Here is a 19833-nt window from a genome sequence, read left to right on the forward strand (position 1 = left end):
AAAATCATTAGAATGGGACAGGATTCAAAGCTGCCACTCAAAGAGCCTATTACAGACGGAAGCAGTGCCGGACGCTCAGAGCGGCTGAAGGAGTGGTGGGGGACGGAGAACGGGACGGATGGAGATTTAGGTAAAGAGGAGGAGCTTGGCGGTGGCGGTGGCAGGGTCTCAGTCAGGACGTCCCTGGTAAACAGAGTGGTAAATATTTCAGCCGTCACGGCCGAGTGTGGGCAGCTGGCATGGCAATGAGAGGAAAAGAGGAGAGTGGCCTCAATGGAGCCCTTCAACCCCGGGAACCCTCCACACACATAGCACAGAGCAGGTCTGTCTATTCAGACTATTCCCACACTCAGATCCTCATCACAGCCTCTACAACCAGGTCTCCGGCTCTGCTTCAATGCAGCTGTACTCTCTAAAGCCAAAGTCCTACTTTTGCTCGGCCCAAGAGGATCCACTGGAAGTAAATCAGTTGAGTATGTGTCGGCGTCTGCTTACTACCAATGTGTGTGTTGACCTAAAAGCGTTAGCGTAGTGATCAAGGGTGCACTTCTATGAAGAATGCATCTCTGAGTCACCAGGCTGAGGTCAACGCAACCATATAAGACCTTATGACAGAAGTGGAAAAGATAACAAATACATGCATAGGGGTCCCACCTGAAACGTACAGACCAGATGCCTGAAAGGAACAATTACAATGGAACTTGAAGACATGTTTTTGGGGATGTCATTGTTTCTGTGCAAAATGTATGCAAACATTACATGTTTAGTTTGAACCTGGAGTGCAACAAAGACGTGGAACCAGGGACGTTGCAGTTCATGATCAGCAGCACCAAGGTGCATTCAATTTCCCACCCTTCGTGCAGCATTTAGAGGCAGCTTTTTTCTGACAACACGACTAGTCCTTTGCTGAGGACGCATTTTACTCATATTCCACAACAAAAGATGACTTGTATTATTGTGCCTATAAATCAATGCTGTGACTATCAGGGTGTAGAGTCAACAGCTCAAGCTTTTGCCAAGTAAAGAATCAAACATATAATTGAATCATCAAGTATGATGCCCTCAGAAAGATCCCAGTGTATGCAATGCATGCTGGGACACATGAAGGCATTTCCTTACAGCTTTCTCTGCAGCTGCTCACAATGTTTCTTATGCCTGAAAGAAAAAAAAGCTAAATGCTCCTTTAAGTTAATAACCTTTTCAACTTTCTCCAGTTTTTAAGCGAATTAGCGTAATTTTGGCAGCAGGACCACGCCTCTAACACGCCTCTTCTGGTATTCCCGTAAATGCCTCCCTAACCCACTCTTCCCGTCCCGTTTATGCAAAGCCCACCCGCCCAGCCCCATTTCCTCTCCCTCCTCTCTTTCTACCTTTTTCGTAGGCAACAAACGCATGTTTACCAACTACAACTGTATGTAGTAGTGTTTCCCATCCCGTATAACAGCCCCCACCCCCGAAGTTGTAAACCTAGGGAAAAGCCACTGGTATATCTGAAGCACTGCATTTGACATAGTATGTTAGTGGTAAATGTACTGTACTTGGATGTCTCCTTTACAGTCTTCGGACCACTCAAAGCTCTTCATTACATGTCATTATTCACGCACTGATGACAGGAGCTACCATACACAGTCCAACCCACCCATCAGTCACTAACGTTCAAACACCGTAGTCACGCCTACGCCAGCTATTCAGTCTTCAGTGCCCAAGGACACATTAATATGGACACTAGTGAAGCCAGAGATCCAAACACCGATCTTCTGATTGAAGGATGACCGTGCTGTCCACTGAGCTAGTATACACTTAGTAATGACACATACTTCATCTTTTTTTTGCCATAGTAAATAGTAAGGTACTATGGGCCATGGAGGCACTGTCTCAAAGTCAAGGATGGGACCTTCCTAGAAAGTCAAGGCAGGTCTTCATTTTTACTTCACTTAAAACATTTTAGTCGGGGGGGGAATCTCTTGGCACCTCACAATTCAATTTCGATTCAGAGGTCAACGATTCGATTCTAAACAGATTATCAATTCTAAATCGATAAAACGATTATCGATGCATCTCGATTTTTAAAACATTTGACTTTGCTACTCCAGAGGTTGCTAATCACTTCCTTCTTTGTTTGATAATTAAACAAAATCAACAAATTAATTACCTTCAATTTTTTATAATTAATTATTTATAATTTTTTTATTGTCACAAATGTGACTTTCTATCAAAAATGGAATAACCAATGCAGCTTGAATTTTAACACAAAATGGAAGTAGCCTAAGTAAAAAATATTAAACTGATTAATTATTCTTAAATTATTAAAGAAAAAGCGGCTCTTAGTCAGTGATAAGAATAAGACTTCAAACACAAAATGTCCCTTCTCTTATAGGTAATAACAGCACATCACTGAGACAGAAAAAAGTTATGCTACTTTATGGCGCATAACACATTTCATCATTCAAAAGTAAACAGGAATAACATAACAGTGCTAAATTAAATCATGGCAGTGTACCGTGAAAGGGCAACATGGTAAAGGTGCTTAATTTCCAGTTACTGGTGGGTGTGAGTTCTTGTGAACAGGAGCTGGTCGACATGCTCTGGTGTTTCCGTGAGCATCCACCAGATAAAAGATGCTTACACACCGGCCAGCATGCTAACGTATAACTGAAGCGTCGTTCCCATTAAACGTCCGTTAAAAACATTCAACCGCTGGCCGGAATGTAGCCGGGCTAGCAAGCAACATGCACCCGGCTAGCGTCAGTGGATAGCTAGCTAGCGCTTCTGTGAGTATGTAGCCGTGCTAGCTAGCTACATGCACCCGGCTAGCGTCAGTGGATAGCTAGCGTCAGTGGATAGCTAGCGTGCGCTTCTGTGAGTGGTGGGGGGGGTGCTAGCGGTTGTAAGCGCGCTCAGCTGAGTGTGTTATTTTCCGCTGTGTAGCACCGTAACTTCCACACTCATGTTAGAGACTTAAATAAGCCAGATATTTTTTAAATTTCCATTATGAACTTTTCTGAATCGAGACCCAATCGTTCTAGAGCGGATCGCCTACATTTTAGTACATTCTACGTTTTGATATGATATTTCATATGCCATTTGCCTTTTTTTAAACTTAATTAAAACTGGACAGAAACAAAACGGCATTCCCGGTTATTTCAGTCTCCTTCCACAAATCCCCCACTGGTGTATTTTAAGTAAAGCCTTAATTGAACAAGTACAAAGTGAAACAGTTGTATTCGGAGTGCAGATGATACATGCATGGATCCTTCTCTGAATTTAGAATTGATTCCCCAGCGGAATATGAAGGATTATCAATATCGGAGCGTTCAGCAGGATTCTATTACGTAGCATACCTGAGATTCATTAGTCAATTAGTCACACACAACATATATAGCAATTGGCGGCACAGTGGCACGGTGGCGTGCTGGTTAGCACTGTTGCCTCACAGCGAGAAGGTCCTGGGTTCGATTCCGCCCAGTGGCCTTTCTGTGTGGAGTCTGCATGTTCTCCCCGTGTCTGCGTGGGTTCTCTCCGGGTTCTCCGGCTTCCTCCCACAGTCCAAAGACATGCTCTGGGGATCAGGTTGATTGGGGACTTTAAATTGCCCGTAGATGTGTGTATGTGAGAGTGAATGGTTGTGTGTCTCTGTGTAGCCCTGCGATTGGCTGACGACCAATCCAGGATGTACCCTGTCTATCGCCCGAAGTTGGCTGGGATGGACTCCGGGCCCCCCGCGACCCTGTGTGCAGGATAAGTAGTTTGACAATGGATGGATGGATGGATGGATGGATGGACGGACAACATATATAGCCTACCTGCACACATGGCGCTTTATGGCAAAACTTGCCATTTTTAAATCAAAATATGTCATCCACGTGAATCGTGTCGATCCGAACATTTACTGGCCGGCCAGCATTCCTTTGATTCCAGTGAGACGAGAAAAGGTGATGTTGTGGTCTTTGCAATAAAACATCTTGACCCTTTCACTCTAAATAGAAGTTACAGCCGATACTGGATTATTATTATTTTTATTGTACGTGTTTTGGCGCAATCTATGATCTTAATCAGATCAGTTTAGACTTCTGATCAGAACAATAAAAACCTGAGGTTTCCTCAGATTACTTGGATGTGTTGTAGCTGTGGGCTGTTTGCACCCATCATGGTCCGTAGGCCATTTGGCACCGGGTGTTATATATATATATATATATATATAAATATGGGTTGCTTGGGAAAAGGGGCTGGGCGGAACCAAAACAATGAACAAAACAAAATAGTCCCTCTTGCCTATCTGACCTGAAACACCCCCCCCCCCCTAACCTAGCTTGAGCACTAGCAAGGCTCACTAACCAAATACAGGGGGTGGTCCGCCCAGGTCTTGCCTAGTGTTTCTAGACAGGAGGATGACTACGGGTGGTGTAGACCCATGGGCAGCTTGCCTACCCACTCCCAAGGTGCTTCCCCTTTTCCCTGGGAACAAAAGACAAAAAAAACAGGATTAAACACAAATGACAAATTTCACAAGCACACAGAACAAGCTTTAACAGAGACTCCAAGTCACACCCAACGAGCGAGAGCTTCCTAACAAAATGGCACCACTTTATGTGTTGCGAGGGAAGGAATCCAGGTGCAGCCACTGACGAGTGGGTGGGGCCAGATCTCCAGTCTGGGGACTGCTGCTCCTGGAATCAATCACCTATCAAGGCACAAAACAAAGCCACCAAACACAGAAAACTGGGGAACGTAACACCGGGCCACAACTGTCAACTCCTCGCCGGGCAAGGCAGTTCCGCCCGATGGACATCCGAATGACTGTGTACTATGTACCAATGATGTCCATAGTCAGGGGCCAAGAAGTATTTTGTTACTGTCAATAGATTGATGTTAAATGTGTGTTGCAATAGTGTATGTTCAGGAGATAAGGCTGGAGAACAAGTGCAGTCACAGAACCTGATCTCCAAGCGTGTGCAGGCTTCTCCGTCGTCTACCAGGGAATTACACTGATTCATACCCTCAACCCCAAAATAGACAAAAACAGAAACACAACCTGTGAAATTAGATTTCATGGCTGGAAATAGTCTGAGGAGGAATTAAGCCACAGCGTCTGCTCGCTCAACACACACTTGACAAGCTCTTTCATTGTGCTCTCACTCTCTCCCTGTGAACTTGCTCTCTCGCTCACTAGCTCCAGAGGCCCCCTGTGCACGGGCCCTCGGAACGCCACATACTTCTGCAATGAGTAAGACAAATGTTCATAGTGTCAGCATAGGTGCGGGGAAGGTAAGACTCAGACGCAGAGTTTCCAAACAAAAAAGGACTTTAATAGTCAAAAACTCCAAAATTCCAAGAAGACAAAACGTAGTCGAGAAACGGGAGACAAGCACTGTGACATGGACGTGAGCTTCCGAACATCTAACAATGATGCAACAAGTGACACACATGGTTTAAATACACTGGGGGGGGTGCAGGTGATTTGAAACAGCTGGAAACAATCATGACGCGACAGACAATCACAGGGGAAGACAGGACAAGGCAGGAAGTGACGTTACCCAGGGAGACAAGAGGCAGAAAACTACAAAATAAAACAAGACGTGAACCCAAACCTTGACACATAGAGTTTCAAATGTGTCATATTGACCACTTCAAAGCAAAAAGACGTCAATTATCAAACAGAATGTATTTGTTAGGGTTGGGTAGGAAGGCAGGACTCAAACACAGACTTTAACGCAAAAGAGACTTTAATAGTCAAAAACTTCAACAAAGCAAAAGGCCTACAGGCAAAAACACACACACGAACCGGGGGGGAAAAAGGCAGGCAGGAACGAACATCCAGACGGTAAACAGGGCCATCCGAGACAAAAGACAATGACGCCACGAGTGACAAACAACACACACTGCCTAAATACACTAGGGAGGTGCAGGTGGAAACAATCCGACAATCACAGGGGATGACAGGACCAGGCAGGAGGTGAAGTTACCTGGGGACACGAGTGAAGAAAACTACAAAATAAGACAGGAAGTGCACCACACCGTGACAGTATTGGTATAGTTGGATTTCATTGGGTTGGTTAGTGCTGAGGCCTCCTCAATGTTCCTCCTTTACCTCGTCGGCTCCTGTCAATCAACTTTTTAATAAGAGGCAATGGGTGACACAATATATAATAATTGTTACAATATCTGTGCTGGACAATTAGTGTTTTGCTAAGCTGAGAGGAAAAGTATGCTTAGTGTTAAGAAACTATGATTATAAATCTTGATTCTAATTAAGGTTTCACACAACTAATGGCCCTCTTGTAATTGCACATAGTTGCCGGTTTTAGAACCATAATAGTCATTATAATAATATTTTTAACTGTGTTTGAGTAGCAATGGGACAAAGGTCCTGAGTGCAGGGAGTGTGTGGGCGTCTCCCAGCACACCTGATGGTTGGCTTGGTACACTGTGTGAAGGTGAATACATGCCATGAATAAATACACGCTGGGCCAAGTAGGGGGATGGATGCAGATGATGTGGTCAAATAAAACTCATAATTCTTTAGTATATGTGTCGTAGATGTTGATGTGTCTGAAATTGTGGCACGGATGGCTTCCCGTTTAAGGGGGATCACAGTGAATCATTTCTTTTTCACACTGTCCACGATGACACATGTATGAAATGTATTTTCCGATTAGGTTTTTTTAGTTTTCTCAGTGCCGTAAACATCAATATGTGAACGTTCAATCCAGCGTTGGCCTCTACAGCGCTGGGCAAATGCTTTGGAGTCACATCGCAAAAGGACTTTCAAATCTTTTCTGAGAGTGCTGCTCCATTTAACTATTATATCCTTATTTAACTCCGTATCAAACTATATCTATAATGCTCAAATGAATTGGCAAAGACACCAAAAGCTGTTTAGCATTATTGGATTGAGGCCGTAAAAGTCTAATGGATTTATCAACAGACGTAATAACTAGGAAATACAGTTAAAAATGAGCAGACTAACAATAATGATATTGTGATTAACTTGCTATCAAGGCGTTCGCTCCATACAGCAGCGGCGTAGAGCTGAATGTCTTCATCGACTGTGAGGTCATGTGTGGATGAAGAGTTGCCTCGTCATCCTCTGAGGTGGTTAAACAAATGGCTGCTCCACAAGTCATTGGTGTTGTGTGTATGTGTGTGTGTGTGTGTGTGTGTGTGTGTGTGTGTGTGTGTGTGTGTGTGTGTGTGTGTCACTGAACACTGTCAGGACGCCATGTACAACATGCATTTGCTGGTGTACTTTTACTGCCATACATGGCGGATGACGGTGTAACGGATACCATCCTTTTCGTGCTCCTCTCCACTCGACAACACTTCAGTACTTCATCACCGTTGGCAACGAAGCACTTGGTTGTAAAAGGGAGTCTTTACAATGGAATTAGATGAATAAAAATGTAAAAATGAAGCAAATTTGGCAAAAGTCTTTAATAGAATAAATATAATTGAAACTCTTTCAGTTGAAGTGGGGATCATTTTTTTAAGAAATTATTTTACAATGACCAACTGCCTCAAAAAACATTTCATTTAAACTTGGGTTTGGATTCTGAATCATGGTGGTTCCCACAGAGCTGCATACAGTTCATGTTGTAACCGCGTCATGCAGGTGGAAGGCACATAAAGTCAAGTATTTGATTGTGGCTCAGTCGGTATTACTTGGCATATTGGCATTGTGTTCATGTAACCTCCCCCCCTCCTCAATCAAAAGTCTGTTTCTTCTGGGCCCTCAGCAGTAAGCGACATAATCATTACACTGATATCACTTTCGGTTTCAGAAACGATCGATCTGCTGTTTTTGTCCATCAAAGAGAGTGAGTGCCGGTTCCATCTACCCTCCTAAAAGTTACATCTATATGTTAAACCACAGATGTGCAAAAGTAATCTTTCTTTGGGAAACAGTGGGGTCCCACGGCCAGGGAAGGAAAGTCCACTCCCCAAGCAGAACTAAGTTCACATACTCCTAAGCTTGTAGCAGCAAGCTGTTCGCTCTCAGTCAAATGAAACAAATGTCCTCTCATGTATCGTCCCCCCTGCTGTGCCCGACCTTGAATTGTGGCCACATTCATCCCCTGGTGAAAGCCTCCCGTATTTGCTGTTAAACGGATGGTAATCGGTTTCAATCTGAGCTGACGAACACATACTAACTCATCAAGGGATCCTGGTAGTCAGCTGAAAACACTCATTTCTACCTGCAGGAGGTATTTGCATCCCCCATAGAGTCGTATGGAACTAATACATCAGTGGGCTGTGGGAGGCAGAATACACTGGATTAGTTGATTAGCGGATTAGGTTATATACAAACCGAGTGTGTTGGACGCAGGTCTGACTTATCGGTGGGTGTGAAAGGTCTGCAGTCTACAGTGGTACGTTTGACATTTGAAAGCAGCCAGTTGCGTATGATGTCCTCTCTCTGTATTAATCCTCTTGCCTTTGTGCAAACACACAGCTTTTCTGATTAGCTCATTTTCATCTGAATGGGATCTGACTTGATTTGATTTGCTATCCAGAGCAATTGCCTTTCATATTAATGCGATTACGTCGTAGAACAAAGTGGCCATTACACAGAGACTTATGGCGCTAGTGGGGAAAAAAACATGACCATCACATCGCCATCAGCCAACATCCCTTCTGAGCGATATGGGCATTAGGAGGGAGAGATAACACCCCCGCCTGCATCAAGACTCTTTTCCTCTGGCTGTGGGGGAGCATCCATGAGACTCAGAAACACGGGTTTGTCATCATCAGCCCATTAATGTGTTGGTAAAACAACTTGTGCAGTTTTCTCCATATTTGGCGAGACAGTAATCTGAAGCTGAACACTTAAACATAAACTCTCATCTCGATAAAAGCCAATTAGGCTGCATTAAACTGTAGATCCACTTAAATGCAGCTGTTGTGTGGAATACTTCTCCACTCTGGGGGACTGCAGAAACTAATTGATTACAATAGTTTGCATGGATTTTGTCATGTGTGTGAATCTTATGCAGGACATGAGACATGGGGATGTCTCAGTGATAAACCACAAAGCAGCTAATATGGTCACTACTGTTCACTGGTGCCATCCTGCACATAGTCCAAACTGCAAGGCTTCCAATCGGGAGCTCAGTGGATCCAGTGGACACAACATTCCACATGTGTCCCAGCTGCAGTGTGTGTGAGTGAGGGAGTAAAGGGAGCTTACAGGGAGTAAATACAGAACCCATCTTTTCCCTGGAAATGCAATTGTGTAGAAAAGGACTATTTTTCAGACCATGTCAGATAGAACTCCTAGTGGATCCTTTCAAAGATCCAAATGCTCGTTGGTTGCAGCCCTAAATGATGGTTGTGTGTGTCTTTGTGTATACGCTGTGCTCCACCAGCACACACCTAGTGTGTACAGTAAACCTGGTAATAGACATGTTGTGCTTTAGTGGTTCCAGTGCTCCGGCGTGCGGTCTGCGTCCCTCACTGTGGGCCGTGTCAGGGCGTCTGTCCCCCACATCAGTCCGAGGGGAGACCACTCAGCACAGGGCCATGGAGCTCCGAGAGTCATCGCCGCAGGATGTCTGTTTTCAGTTGCACCTTTGGCAGGCCAACTCATTTCAATCTATTGATGATATTTATTGATTCGCTAAGAGCTCCCAGGAGGGTGGATGCCGTCCATTTTAACACCACCTTCAGGACCAAAGTCCACCTAACGGATAGGTTTTCATCAGACCTTCATTAGACGTTGGGCGGTACGGCCAAAAATACAAACCACGGTATTTAGAGCGATTGTGACGGTATCCCTGTATGTGACGGTAAACACATTAATTCATTGAAAAAGGACCGCGGCTACAAAAACAGCTGTTCGCCGCTCGCTGGCCAAGTAGCTCGCAACTGTCACGGTGTGGTTCACTTCCTGTTGTATTTTGTAGTTTTCTGCCACTCGTGTCCCCGGGTAACTTCACTTCCTGCTTTGTCATGTCTTCCCCTGTGATTGTCTAATAGTTTCCACCTGTGTCCAATCACCTGCACCTCCCTTGTGTATTTAAGCCGTGTGTCTGTTGTCACTGGTCGCGTCATTGTTTTTCGCCACGCATGTTCTTGTCTCCTGTTGTGGATGTCCGTAGGTTCATGCCTGTGTGTTTTTGCCCCTTGGCCTTTTGGATTTTGGATCTAGTAACTATTAAAGTCTTTTGTTTCGGAGAAGTCTGCATCTGAGTCCTGCCTTCTACCCGCACCCCTGACAGCAACTGGGCGGCTCGTTAGCTCGTTAGCGTTTTGGTTCGTTAGCTTGTTGTGGCTGCTAGCGTTGCCACCAGAGGCTCCACATACTTAGAAGTAAATCGTTTTCTGATCATTGGATTTTCCAAAACCAAAAACTAGGGCTGCGATTATTTTGATAATTGATTAATCGGTCGATTATTTCTTCTAATAGAAGAAATGGATTAATTTCTTTGATTGCATGGATTAATAATCCATGAATCGGATACATTTTAAAAAACAGCATTACAAAGCTTTGAATTCCAACCCTTTATTCTAAAACAGAACTGCAAATACATGTTGCAAAAATACTTCAGTAAGTACAGGTTGTCATTTATAAAAAGAAAAATACAAATCAGAAAGTTTAACAGGATTTGTTGTAACGTCAGAACTTGTTCTCTCTACTACACTCAGACGCACCCCCCCCCCCCCCTCCCCCCATGTTCACAAGCTTATTCATTAAATGATTAACATCGTTGTAGTGCAAGTTAAGTAAATGTATACACGCCATCTAAGTACAGCTAAAAAACAACCAAGTGCTATGAGATGAATTTAAAATGGCATTTGTAAATTAATGCATTAGAGGCTTCTTCGTTAGCCGCGCTGGTTTAATAGATCACCGTGTCTCCCTTTACAGGCGTAACATCAACTACCGTATAACACACAGTATGTGCGCACGCGCACTAGACTACCGTATATGACAGCATTAAAACATACAACACATACACATATATGTGTCAACAATAACCGATATGGTGCGGTGCAGCCCTACGTTGGAAAGCTCTGCCAACGTTTCAGGAACTCATGTTGTTTTGTGTGGAAAGGTATTCTTTACAAATTAGCAAGGACCGTCATCTTTTTTTAAGCGAGAATAGTGTAAATAGACTCGTACTTGTTTAAGACTTTCTAGTCTTCTCAAAGTGCTTTAATAGCGTTTGTTGAGGAGGCTTATTGCCGTCTCCATGCTGCATTGCCGATGTTCACGCTGAACTGTACATTCCTCCCACACGTTGCTGCTGTGACGTCTCTCGTAACACACTATGCAAAGCCTCTGTGGATGCAAAGCCTCTGGATGCAAAGCCTCTGTGGATGCAAAGCCTCTGTGGATGCAAAGCCTCTGTGGATGCAAAGCCTCTGTGGATGCAAAGCAACAAGTATTAAAAACAGAGAGAGGTCTGCGGTCTTGGCCATTAGTTCATTTACTTATTTTTGTGTAGGTAATATGTTGTTAAATATGTTTAAACTTAAATAAATTACGTCTTGCTGTACTAATTTGTCCTGTTATTGACGTGTCTAATGTACAACCAGATATTCAAATATATGTGTTTTTTTAAGGCAAATATTCAAACGTAATTTTTGAGCAATTTTAACAGCCCTAATTTATAGCTGCATTAACAGTTTGCTCACGCGTGATGTTTGTTTAGTCTGCTGTTAAATGTCGCAGTGTGAACACAGACCGAACAAAGTTTCTATACATTCCATTTAGGTCACTTTGAAGGAGCAATAAGGACCAGGACACCGGCTCAGAGGCAGACTGCATCATCTTCCATTTACAATTACCACACATAGCAGCTAAATTATTACCGTTACACATCACGACGATGTAGGGCAATTTGAAATGACTTGAACACATTAAACCACGTAAAGAACAAATAGTGGCACATGCGTAGTCTCAGAAGCAGATATGAATAAAAAGGGAGGATTTCACACACACACACACACAGATTCTATTGCCTCGGATTCCTCCCTCTCCGGCCAAAGGTCATGTGTTAGCTGACGTTAGCTGGTGTGTACGTAAAAGGAAGAGCTGAAGTGTATCTATTTAATAAATGGTACATTTTAAATTTAAATTAAGTCTATTTGTGAAAAAAACATAGATTTTTTACAAATGATATTTCACGTGAATTGTTACTCCATTATGCTTGGTCTGCTCCACGGCATGAGACCTTCCCCTCAGTCTTTTACCTTTTTTACTGTATTGTGACCCATTGAACAGTCCCCACTTTGACCCTGCGGGACGTGTAGTGAAACTTGTGTCCCAGCAGCTGTGTGCTCGTGTTTAGTGTCTCCTCTGCCCATTAGAGACTTTGACACTTCAATGGAAAACCCATTCATCAACAGTGACAGATGATTATCTTTCATTTTGGAGACCTGTTATGTTTGTTGAAGCTGAAGAGACGCAGCACTGTTCCCTCCAGCTCCCGTTTCATTAACCCCCCCGAACCCGAGCCCACGAGTCCATTTGTGTTCTGGTTAGATGGTCATTAATGATCAATTCATTTACTCTTAACAAATAACACAATTATATTGACTTATTATCAGTCATCATTTTGTGTTCAAAAATATTTCTTTATAACTTTGTAAAAAATAGAGCCAATATGAGATAATAATCATTACATTCTGATGACTAGAACTGTGTTTTAAAAGTGTTTGTTATTGATTAACCAAATCATTTGCAAACCTTAATTACACCAGAAGACAACGTTTCAAATAAATACTTTTAGCACATGCTTCACTCATTTGACATATTTGACATTAGTGTTCTAATGATCAGATCAACATTATAATACTTTACCAACACATTGTTGGTGAAATATGATAACGGGTTCACTGTGTGGTTGTTAACGTGCTGCCGTGGGAGATACTGGCGCCCATTGTCTCATAATCTACCATTTGATCGTACATTATGGATATTCTCTTTTGGACCGGAGTGTTCTATCTTTAATCTGTAACCCAACCATTAACACAGCAAATTGGACTTGTGGCACAATTAAAGGAAAACACTGATAACCTCGACCTGCTTGAGTGACATGAAGATACTATTGGATGAACATAAAAAGTGTGACACTGAACAAAGTGTACATTTCTACTATTGGTGTTTTCTTTGCTGCCAGTGTCCTTAATTAACTCTTGGAGGTGTCTGAAACGTGTGTAGTTTCTAGATTTGGATTTGGACAGCATTCTTTTGAATTAGCACGTTCCAACAACTGAAGATTGCACACAGCTTGTCTGGCTTATATAGGGGAACATTTTGATCATTTGATTTTTAAGGTATTAAAGAAAATTCAGTTGCAAAAAGGATAACATGTGTTTCTAACAAGGGACCACTGAGGCTCTCGATGCTACATCCCTGTGTGTTATGAACCATTAGCGTTCAGAAGAGGACACCAATTTAAGCAACTTGAGCATCAAATGTAAAAGCACCCATCGATTTAGTTGAACAGATGCAGAGTTGTGTTCGATTCGCGGTGGTGTGCGGTTTCATTTAGTCTGGTCCCAGTTTCACTTTGAAGGTTACTTCTGTGTTTGGTTTCACGTGCTGTTTCTCAAGTTTCCCTGCCTTTCTTCATTGTCTGCTCATCAGTTTCTTCTGTTGTACCTTCTGCTCCTTGGACCCTTGGAGTGTACCATCCTTCTTTTAGCATGATAATCATTTTTTGCTATACGTCTCTTGTCAGCATTTGGGTCGTTCTCCCTTTGCTGCCCATCTCCTGTACGTTAGAACTGTCCAGTTTTACTACTACGTTTGTGCAAATACGAGATGTATTCCCATCGGCTTCCTGTAGAGCATTGGTTCTCAAACCAAATGTTCATGCCCCACTGCCCCAACAGAGCTGTACAGGTTTAAAGATATAATACGAATAATAAATGTGTGGCTCCTTTTTAAAAGAAAATATTGTTGTTAGCACAATAGAAATAAACTCCTATTTGTGCAAATAAGAAGAAATATTTTGCATCAGATAGTTTATTGTGGCTGTAATTAACCTGCTGCTGTCTGCATGCTGCCTACAAAAAGTCTTTGTACAAACCAGTGAGTGTAAAAAGAACATGTGGCGTTCGGAAGCAACGCGTCTCACTGCGCTGTCCTCGATGAAATCCTCTGCACGCGGCTAAATTCCAATCCACTATCCTGTCTCAGCCTCTTAACACAGCAGTATTCACGCTGGTTTTTATTTCATTTGGTTTTGTATAATCGGCCAAATTCATAGTGAGTGTGTGTTTGTCTTGCTGTGAATAATAATGATTTCTGACTTTAAGCTAGCGCCCTCATGTCCCGTGCCCATTGCTCATGCACGGGCCGAGTAGCCTCGTCCTGGCAGAATGAGTTTTGCCGTGAAGGAGGTTTGATCCCGCAGAATGCCGGGGAACCCGTCTGCGCCTCGGAGCCCCGGCGCTTTGTTCCTGCTAGTTTAATGCAGCGCTAATCAGGCCGTAATCCGATGTGAGAAGGGATGCTCCGTGTGACTCTATCATTCTCTCATCAGTGGCTTCTTTGTCTCCGTCTCCATCTCTCGCTCCCTCCACATCTACGTCTGAGGGCCTGTTGCTTCCCGTGATTGGGCCATTGTTCTGCCTCGCTCACAGCGCCGGCCTGTTGGCCGTGTTTACATGGATCCATGCTTCCAGGCTGCTGGCTAATGCAACACCTTTGTTCTTTTAATTGCTTGCTGTTCCCGCCACGGGCAGAAAGGAATGAAGGAAGCCGACGCAACAGAATACTAAAATGTCTACCCAGTGAAGAACGTCCTCACTGAATGTGCTCAGGCATCCCGTTGGATATCAGCGCTGATTAGATATATGAAAACTACCTGTACATCTTATCAAGTCATTATTTACAGTCTTGTCTCAGAACTAAAAGAAATGAGTTGATTGGTCTGAGAATCACCCTGATGACAAAAATAACTTCATCGCAGATCCCATAAATCAGTGTTTTTCAACCTTTTTTGCGTCAAGGCACGCTTAAGACACAGAAAACATCTCACGGCACACCAACAACCGGAATGATATGGAAATCAATCCCAAACATAGTTTCAGCATGAGCATAATAAACTCTAAGAAATCAGGGAAACGCGTGTTCTGTTTGTTGTGTTTTATTAAACTTAACATGATCCTAATGCCAAGATGGCGCAGGCTTTATGCCCAGTATCTCTTAAGCCTGACTTATGCTTCTGCGTTTTCACAGCGACGCAGACGCAAGACCCCCTTGCGTGTCCCTTGCGTCGCTTTTCACACCTCCCCGCGTCCTTGCGCGTGTCGAGCCATTTTTCTCCCGCAGCGCAGCAGGCTGCGATCGGTCCGCTAACTACGTCCTTTACGGAGTCTCACAAGAATGTTTACGAGAGAACGGAGCAGATTTAAGAACTTCTGTCGGAAGAAATGCGTAAATATGACGCTTATACAAGCCGCCATTGGCGGGTTTAGAAGCGGGTTGGATTCACGGAGGGAGATCGCCGCAAACGCCGGTTTGCTGGTCGAGAGGAACAAAGTCGTGGAGGAAAATACGGGACAAATGTGTCCGCGATGAAAAGCAGCAGTGTGGATGCACGGGGCAATAAAGTCTATGATAAATAAACAAACAAATAAATAAATAGACGTGACTCTCTAGGTCGTCTTCAACAAAACACGTCAGTCCGCCTGTTGTTCTGGAGGTGAATCGCTCTGCAACACACGCAGAACCATGAAGTGAAACGAGTGCGTCGACGCAACGACGCAGAAACACGCGCAGACCTTAAATCGCACTTTTTCAAATTGTCGCCTCAGCAAATCTGCCTATTAATTACGCTGCGTAGCGCCACCTACAGGCAGAGGGGAGTATTGAGCCTTCATACCACCAACAGCGCGACACACACACAAACACACAAGTTGGCTCTTTTTCTTCCACCAATGAAGTGACAGTATGTAAAATATGATTTGTTTTCACCTGACAGCCTCTCTTTGACTTTTGATGGCTTCTGTGCTGGAAAACCAAAACAAAGATCTCCAAGAGGCTGAAGAAGCTTCATCGGGTTTCATGATGCGTTGTCCAATCCAAAGCGCCTTGCCCGGCCCCGGGAAGTGCAGCATTGGGGAGAAATGCTCTAAGAAGAGTTGTCTTGTGATGTTAGTATATCCAGAATCCAGGAGCAACACCTCCTGTGCGGCGCTGATCACATTTTGAATGAAAGTTTATTAATATCGCCTGTGTTCTGCCTTGCACTTCCTTCCAGCCCATCGAGCCATCCAGCGTGCCGTAGAGGGGATACGCTGAGCTGCTTTAAAGCCTGAGACAACATTGATTCTTTTACCGTTAGTTTTGTTTATTGAACAATGGAATTCGGTAGACCGATGTGAGCAGCTCTGAGCCCCCGTTATCTTGTCTAACTTTGTTTTTTAAAGGAGTAGTTATTTCTCCGACAGTGGGTCGAGGCCTTGTATGGGATAAGTAGGAATCAGTGGTTTTGGAATGCAACCATCAGAAGGGAATTAGATGTATCTATTTAAGTATCTGATACTCTAGATAAAGAACATTGAGTCATGCAATACTCAGCGCCACCTCTCCAGAAATCTGTGCTCCGTCTGGAAAAGCCTATAAAGTGTGCGACGTGATTTCGTGAGCTGCGATCTTGCAGCTGATAGCCTTACCCCGACTCCTAATACCACGTGTAACAGCAGAGTGTCTCCAGGATTTCCCCACACTTCCATCACCTCGTTCACTGTTCAATGCGGCAGGGCTGTCAATAATGAGTGGCTCTTCATCCTCTGTTAAAGCTCCATTCATTTCATTACTGTCAGGCCTGTCTGGTGAAAGAGGCCCAGGTAGTTTTCCCTTGACATCCTTTTGGTGCGGGGTGAAGAGAAGCGAGCAGGAAGAGGCAGATTGAGACGTGAGGCTGAATCCCTGTACTTGGTTGGGAGTGATTTAGATCCAGGTTCTTTGACATAGCTCGAGTGTTTTTCCATGATGGGAACAGTTCAATAGCATTTCTATCTAAAGTAAGCAAAGTATTTCTCAAATTTGACAAGATCTTAAATCTACTTTTTTTTAGAAGACTCACAGATTGGAAGCATTGTGCTCAACCTCCCACTGTGAACAGTGAAGCCATTCTGCATTCTCTCTATTTACCACCAGGGCGGTGCTCCTCACCTTCTATAGAAGTCTGTGACAAAATGACTTCTGTCTTGATTTATTCCCTCATCCTGTTGTAAACCTGATTGATGTCAGTCCCTAGTTTCAACTCTTCTTCAACACAGCATGATGGTCATGTAGTAAATTGTGGTACGTTTAGCGTTAAACCGACAGCAGAGTGTGATTTAGGGCGGGGCTAGTGGGATCGATCGTCTTTGAGCTTTTTCCCTTTCACGATTCATTTCCACCTCATAAAAGTTAACTCCAACATTTTGGTGGAATAAAAACACGTCTGGTAACAAAAAACAAGATGGCGACGGCCAAGATGCAGAGCTCCAGATTACAGAACTGTAGTCCACAAAGCAATGAGTGATGACATGGTGGCTACTCATGTCCGTGTACTGCTGCGTTAGCTTCGATTAGTTCAGTTCCATGGCCCTGAGGAAGTCTGGGACTTCATGTGACGTAATCCCACATGTCCATGAGGTGGTGCCACCTGCCCCTTAAAATACCGAATTCGTATTTGAGAATAAAATAGCGCGTCCCGTTTAGAATCAAACTCCACCAACCCCCCTTCCCCCCATCCCTTATTGTTCTGTACTAAAGGTGGCAGCCCTGCCATGAGTCTACAGGGAGCAGGTTATCGGAATAAAACGGACTGTATGCTTCAACAAAATAACCCCCCGTAATCAATAAGGAGAAATCAGCCTTTGTTGACGAGGCCAGATGGCAGTTTGATTAAAGAGCATAAAGAAGCCATACAGTGCGATTCCCCCTAAAGGCCAGCGTTAATAGGATTTTCTGTTGGATGTCACTTTTTGTGACCAAATCCCATCTCATCCCTTAAGTCCATCCCATGGCCACAGAGGCACAGTGTTTGTGTCAGAGCATTGGGATCGATCAGTGCGGAGCTTCGCTGCATTGGGGATCTATATTGGGCGTTTTTTGTTGTCAAAGGTTCTGCGACGTTTACCTTGTTGTCATTTCAACTTGAGCTCGACTAGAACTCGAGACCTGGCTCAGACTGCTCAGCATTTCCTATGAAAAAAGCCCAATGTCCCTGAGATTGTTTGTTTGTTTGTTCCGCCTAATGACCTCTTTTGTTCGGACAGTTTTGAATTAAGTAAAAAAAAAAGTTTATCACTTTAAAAATGGGGTATAATTAAAGCCTGCTGAAAAGTGTTGGACACTTCATAGCTGGTCAACAAAGAAACATTGACAACAAAATGAAAGAGCAGAGCTACTCAAGAGGGGGCTGCATATACGCTAAAGGAGATGTGTAATAGAAGACATCTCATGAACCATATTTACAGGCCAAACATCAACTTTAATACTAAAAGGACTGCTGATGAGGACTTTGCTGTCCGGGTAATGAGTAATGGATGGCTGCAGGTGTTGCCTTTCTTAATTAATATTCTTCTAATTGGGTAAATGCTGACAGATCACATATGGTGGCCGACATGTGTCTCCAGTACCTCCCTCTATCTGCTTCTGTCCAACCTGTTGTTGTTCTCCGGGGCCCGAGTCACTGCCGTCACACACAGTTTACAGAGCAAACGATTACGGCGGATAAATTGATTCCTTGTGGCGGCGATGAATGTAATCTGTTGTCTGATACGATATGAAGTCTAATTCATCTCTTGTCTCCGCTCCACAGGTGCTTGTGAATCTCCGGGTGGACTGATGCAGCCATGGGCCCATCGCTGGATCTTTGAAAGCAACCCGCGTCCTTATCCTCTCCTCCCTCCCCCTGCATCGCTTCCAGCTCTGCCCCACACTGCTGCAAGAGGAGCGCTCCAAAGCCATGAAACCTTCTCCTTCCCTCCGTCCACGCACCATGACAAGCCTTGATTTGAGGAATCCTGGCCAACCACGGCGGCCCATCCCAGTGCTGCTCTGGTTGCTCCTGATGCAGGGCTGTTGCCACGCAGCCCCCTCAGGCCCAGAGTCTGACTCCTGCTCCACGTTAGTCCAGAGCCGCTTTTTTGGCTACTTCCTGTCATCATCTGTGTTCCCCACCATGCCTTGCTCCTGGACCCTGCAGAACCCTGACCCGCGGCGCTACACTATCTTCATTAAGGTGACAAAACCCACAGAGGACTGCGTGCCGTCCCAGCTCCGCACCTTTCAGTACGAGTCCTTCCTGGAGACCACGCGCACCTACCTGGGCATGGAGAGCTTCGACGAGGTGGTGAGACTGTGCGACTCCTCTGCCCCGGTGGCCTTCCTGGAGGCAGGGAAGCAGTTCCTCCAAATGAGGAAGGGACCCCCTCGGGCGGGTGCGCCCGTTCCGGATGGCAATGGGGATTTCAAAACTGAGTACCTGGTGGTGGGAAAGCGCAACCCCAGCATGGCGGCCTGTCAGATGCTGTGCCAGTGGCTGGAGGACTGTCTGACCTCCAGCACTTCCAACCGGCCATGTGGAATCATGCAGACTCCATGTTTGTGCTGGGAGCCCCCGCCTCAGCTCAGCCAGGGAGATAGCTGTTATCACAATGGAGTTTACCTGGAAAACTGTTTACCCAGCGTGAAAGAGGAGGGGGGGAACTTTGAGATAAATGGTGAGTAGGAAACACATCGAACAGCATTTAAGTGGATGTAATCTACAAATTGTATTTTCAGATTTTATCCATAAACTGCTCAGTCTCTAAAATAATTGGATTTTTGGGATTGACAATGATCTCTGCTTCCCTGTAAAAGTAGAAGGACAGAAGAGACTA

General features: G+C 44.3%; 1 protein-coding gene across 11 annotated transcripts in view; it reads left to right on the plus strand.

The window, feature by feature from the left end:
• Nucleotides 1-19833, plus strand: part of adgrb1a (adhesion G protein-coupled receptor B1a) — a 120491-nt gene that overhangs the window by 17868 nt on the left and 82790 nt on the right. For all 11 annotated transcript variants that reach the window (XM_078094118.1, XM_078094122.1, XM_078094113.1 and 8 more), the window contains exon 2: nucleotides 18771-19674. In XM_078094118.1, the coding sequence (XP_077950244.1) occupies nucleotides 18918-19674 (757 nt within the window). In that variant the 5' untranslated portion in view covers nucleotides 18771-18917. The remainder of the gene's footprint in view (nucleotides 1-18770; nucleotides 19675-19833) is intronic.

Source organism: Gasterosteus aculeatus, chromosome 20 (genome assembly GCF_964276395.1).
Source record: "Gasterosteus aculeatus chromosome 20, fGasAcu3.hap1.1, whole genome shotgun sequence".
Classification (NCBI taxonomy): domain Eukaryota; kingdom Metazoa; phylum Chordata; class Actinopteri; order Perciformes; family Gasterosteidae; genus Gasterosteus; species Gasterosteus aculeatus.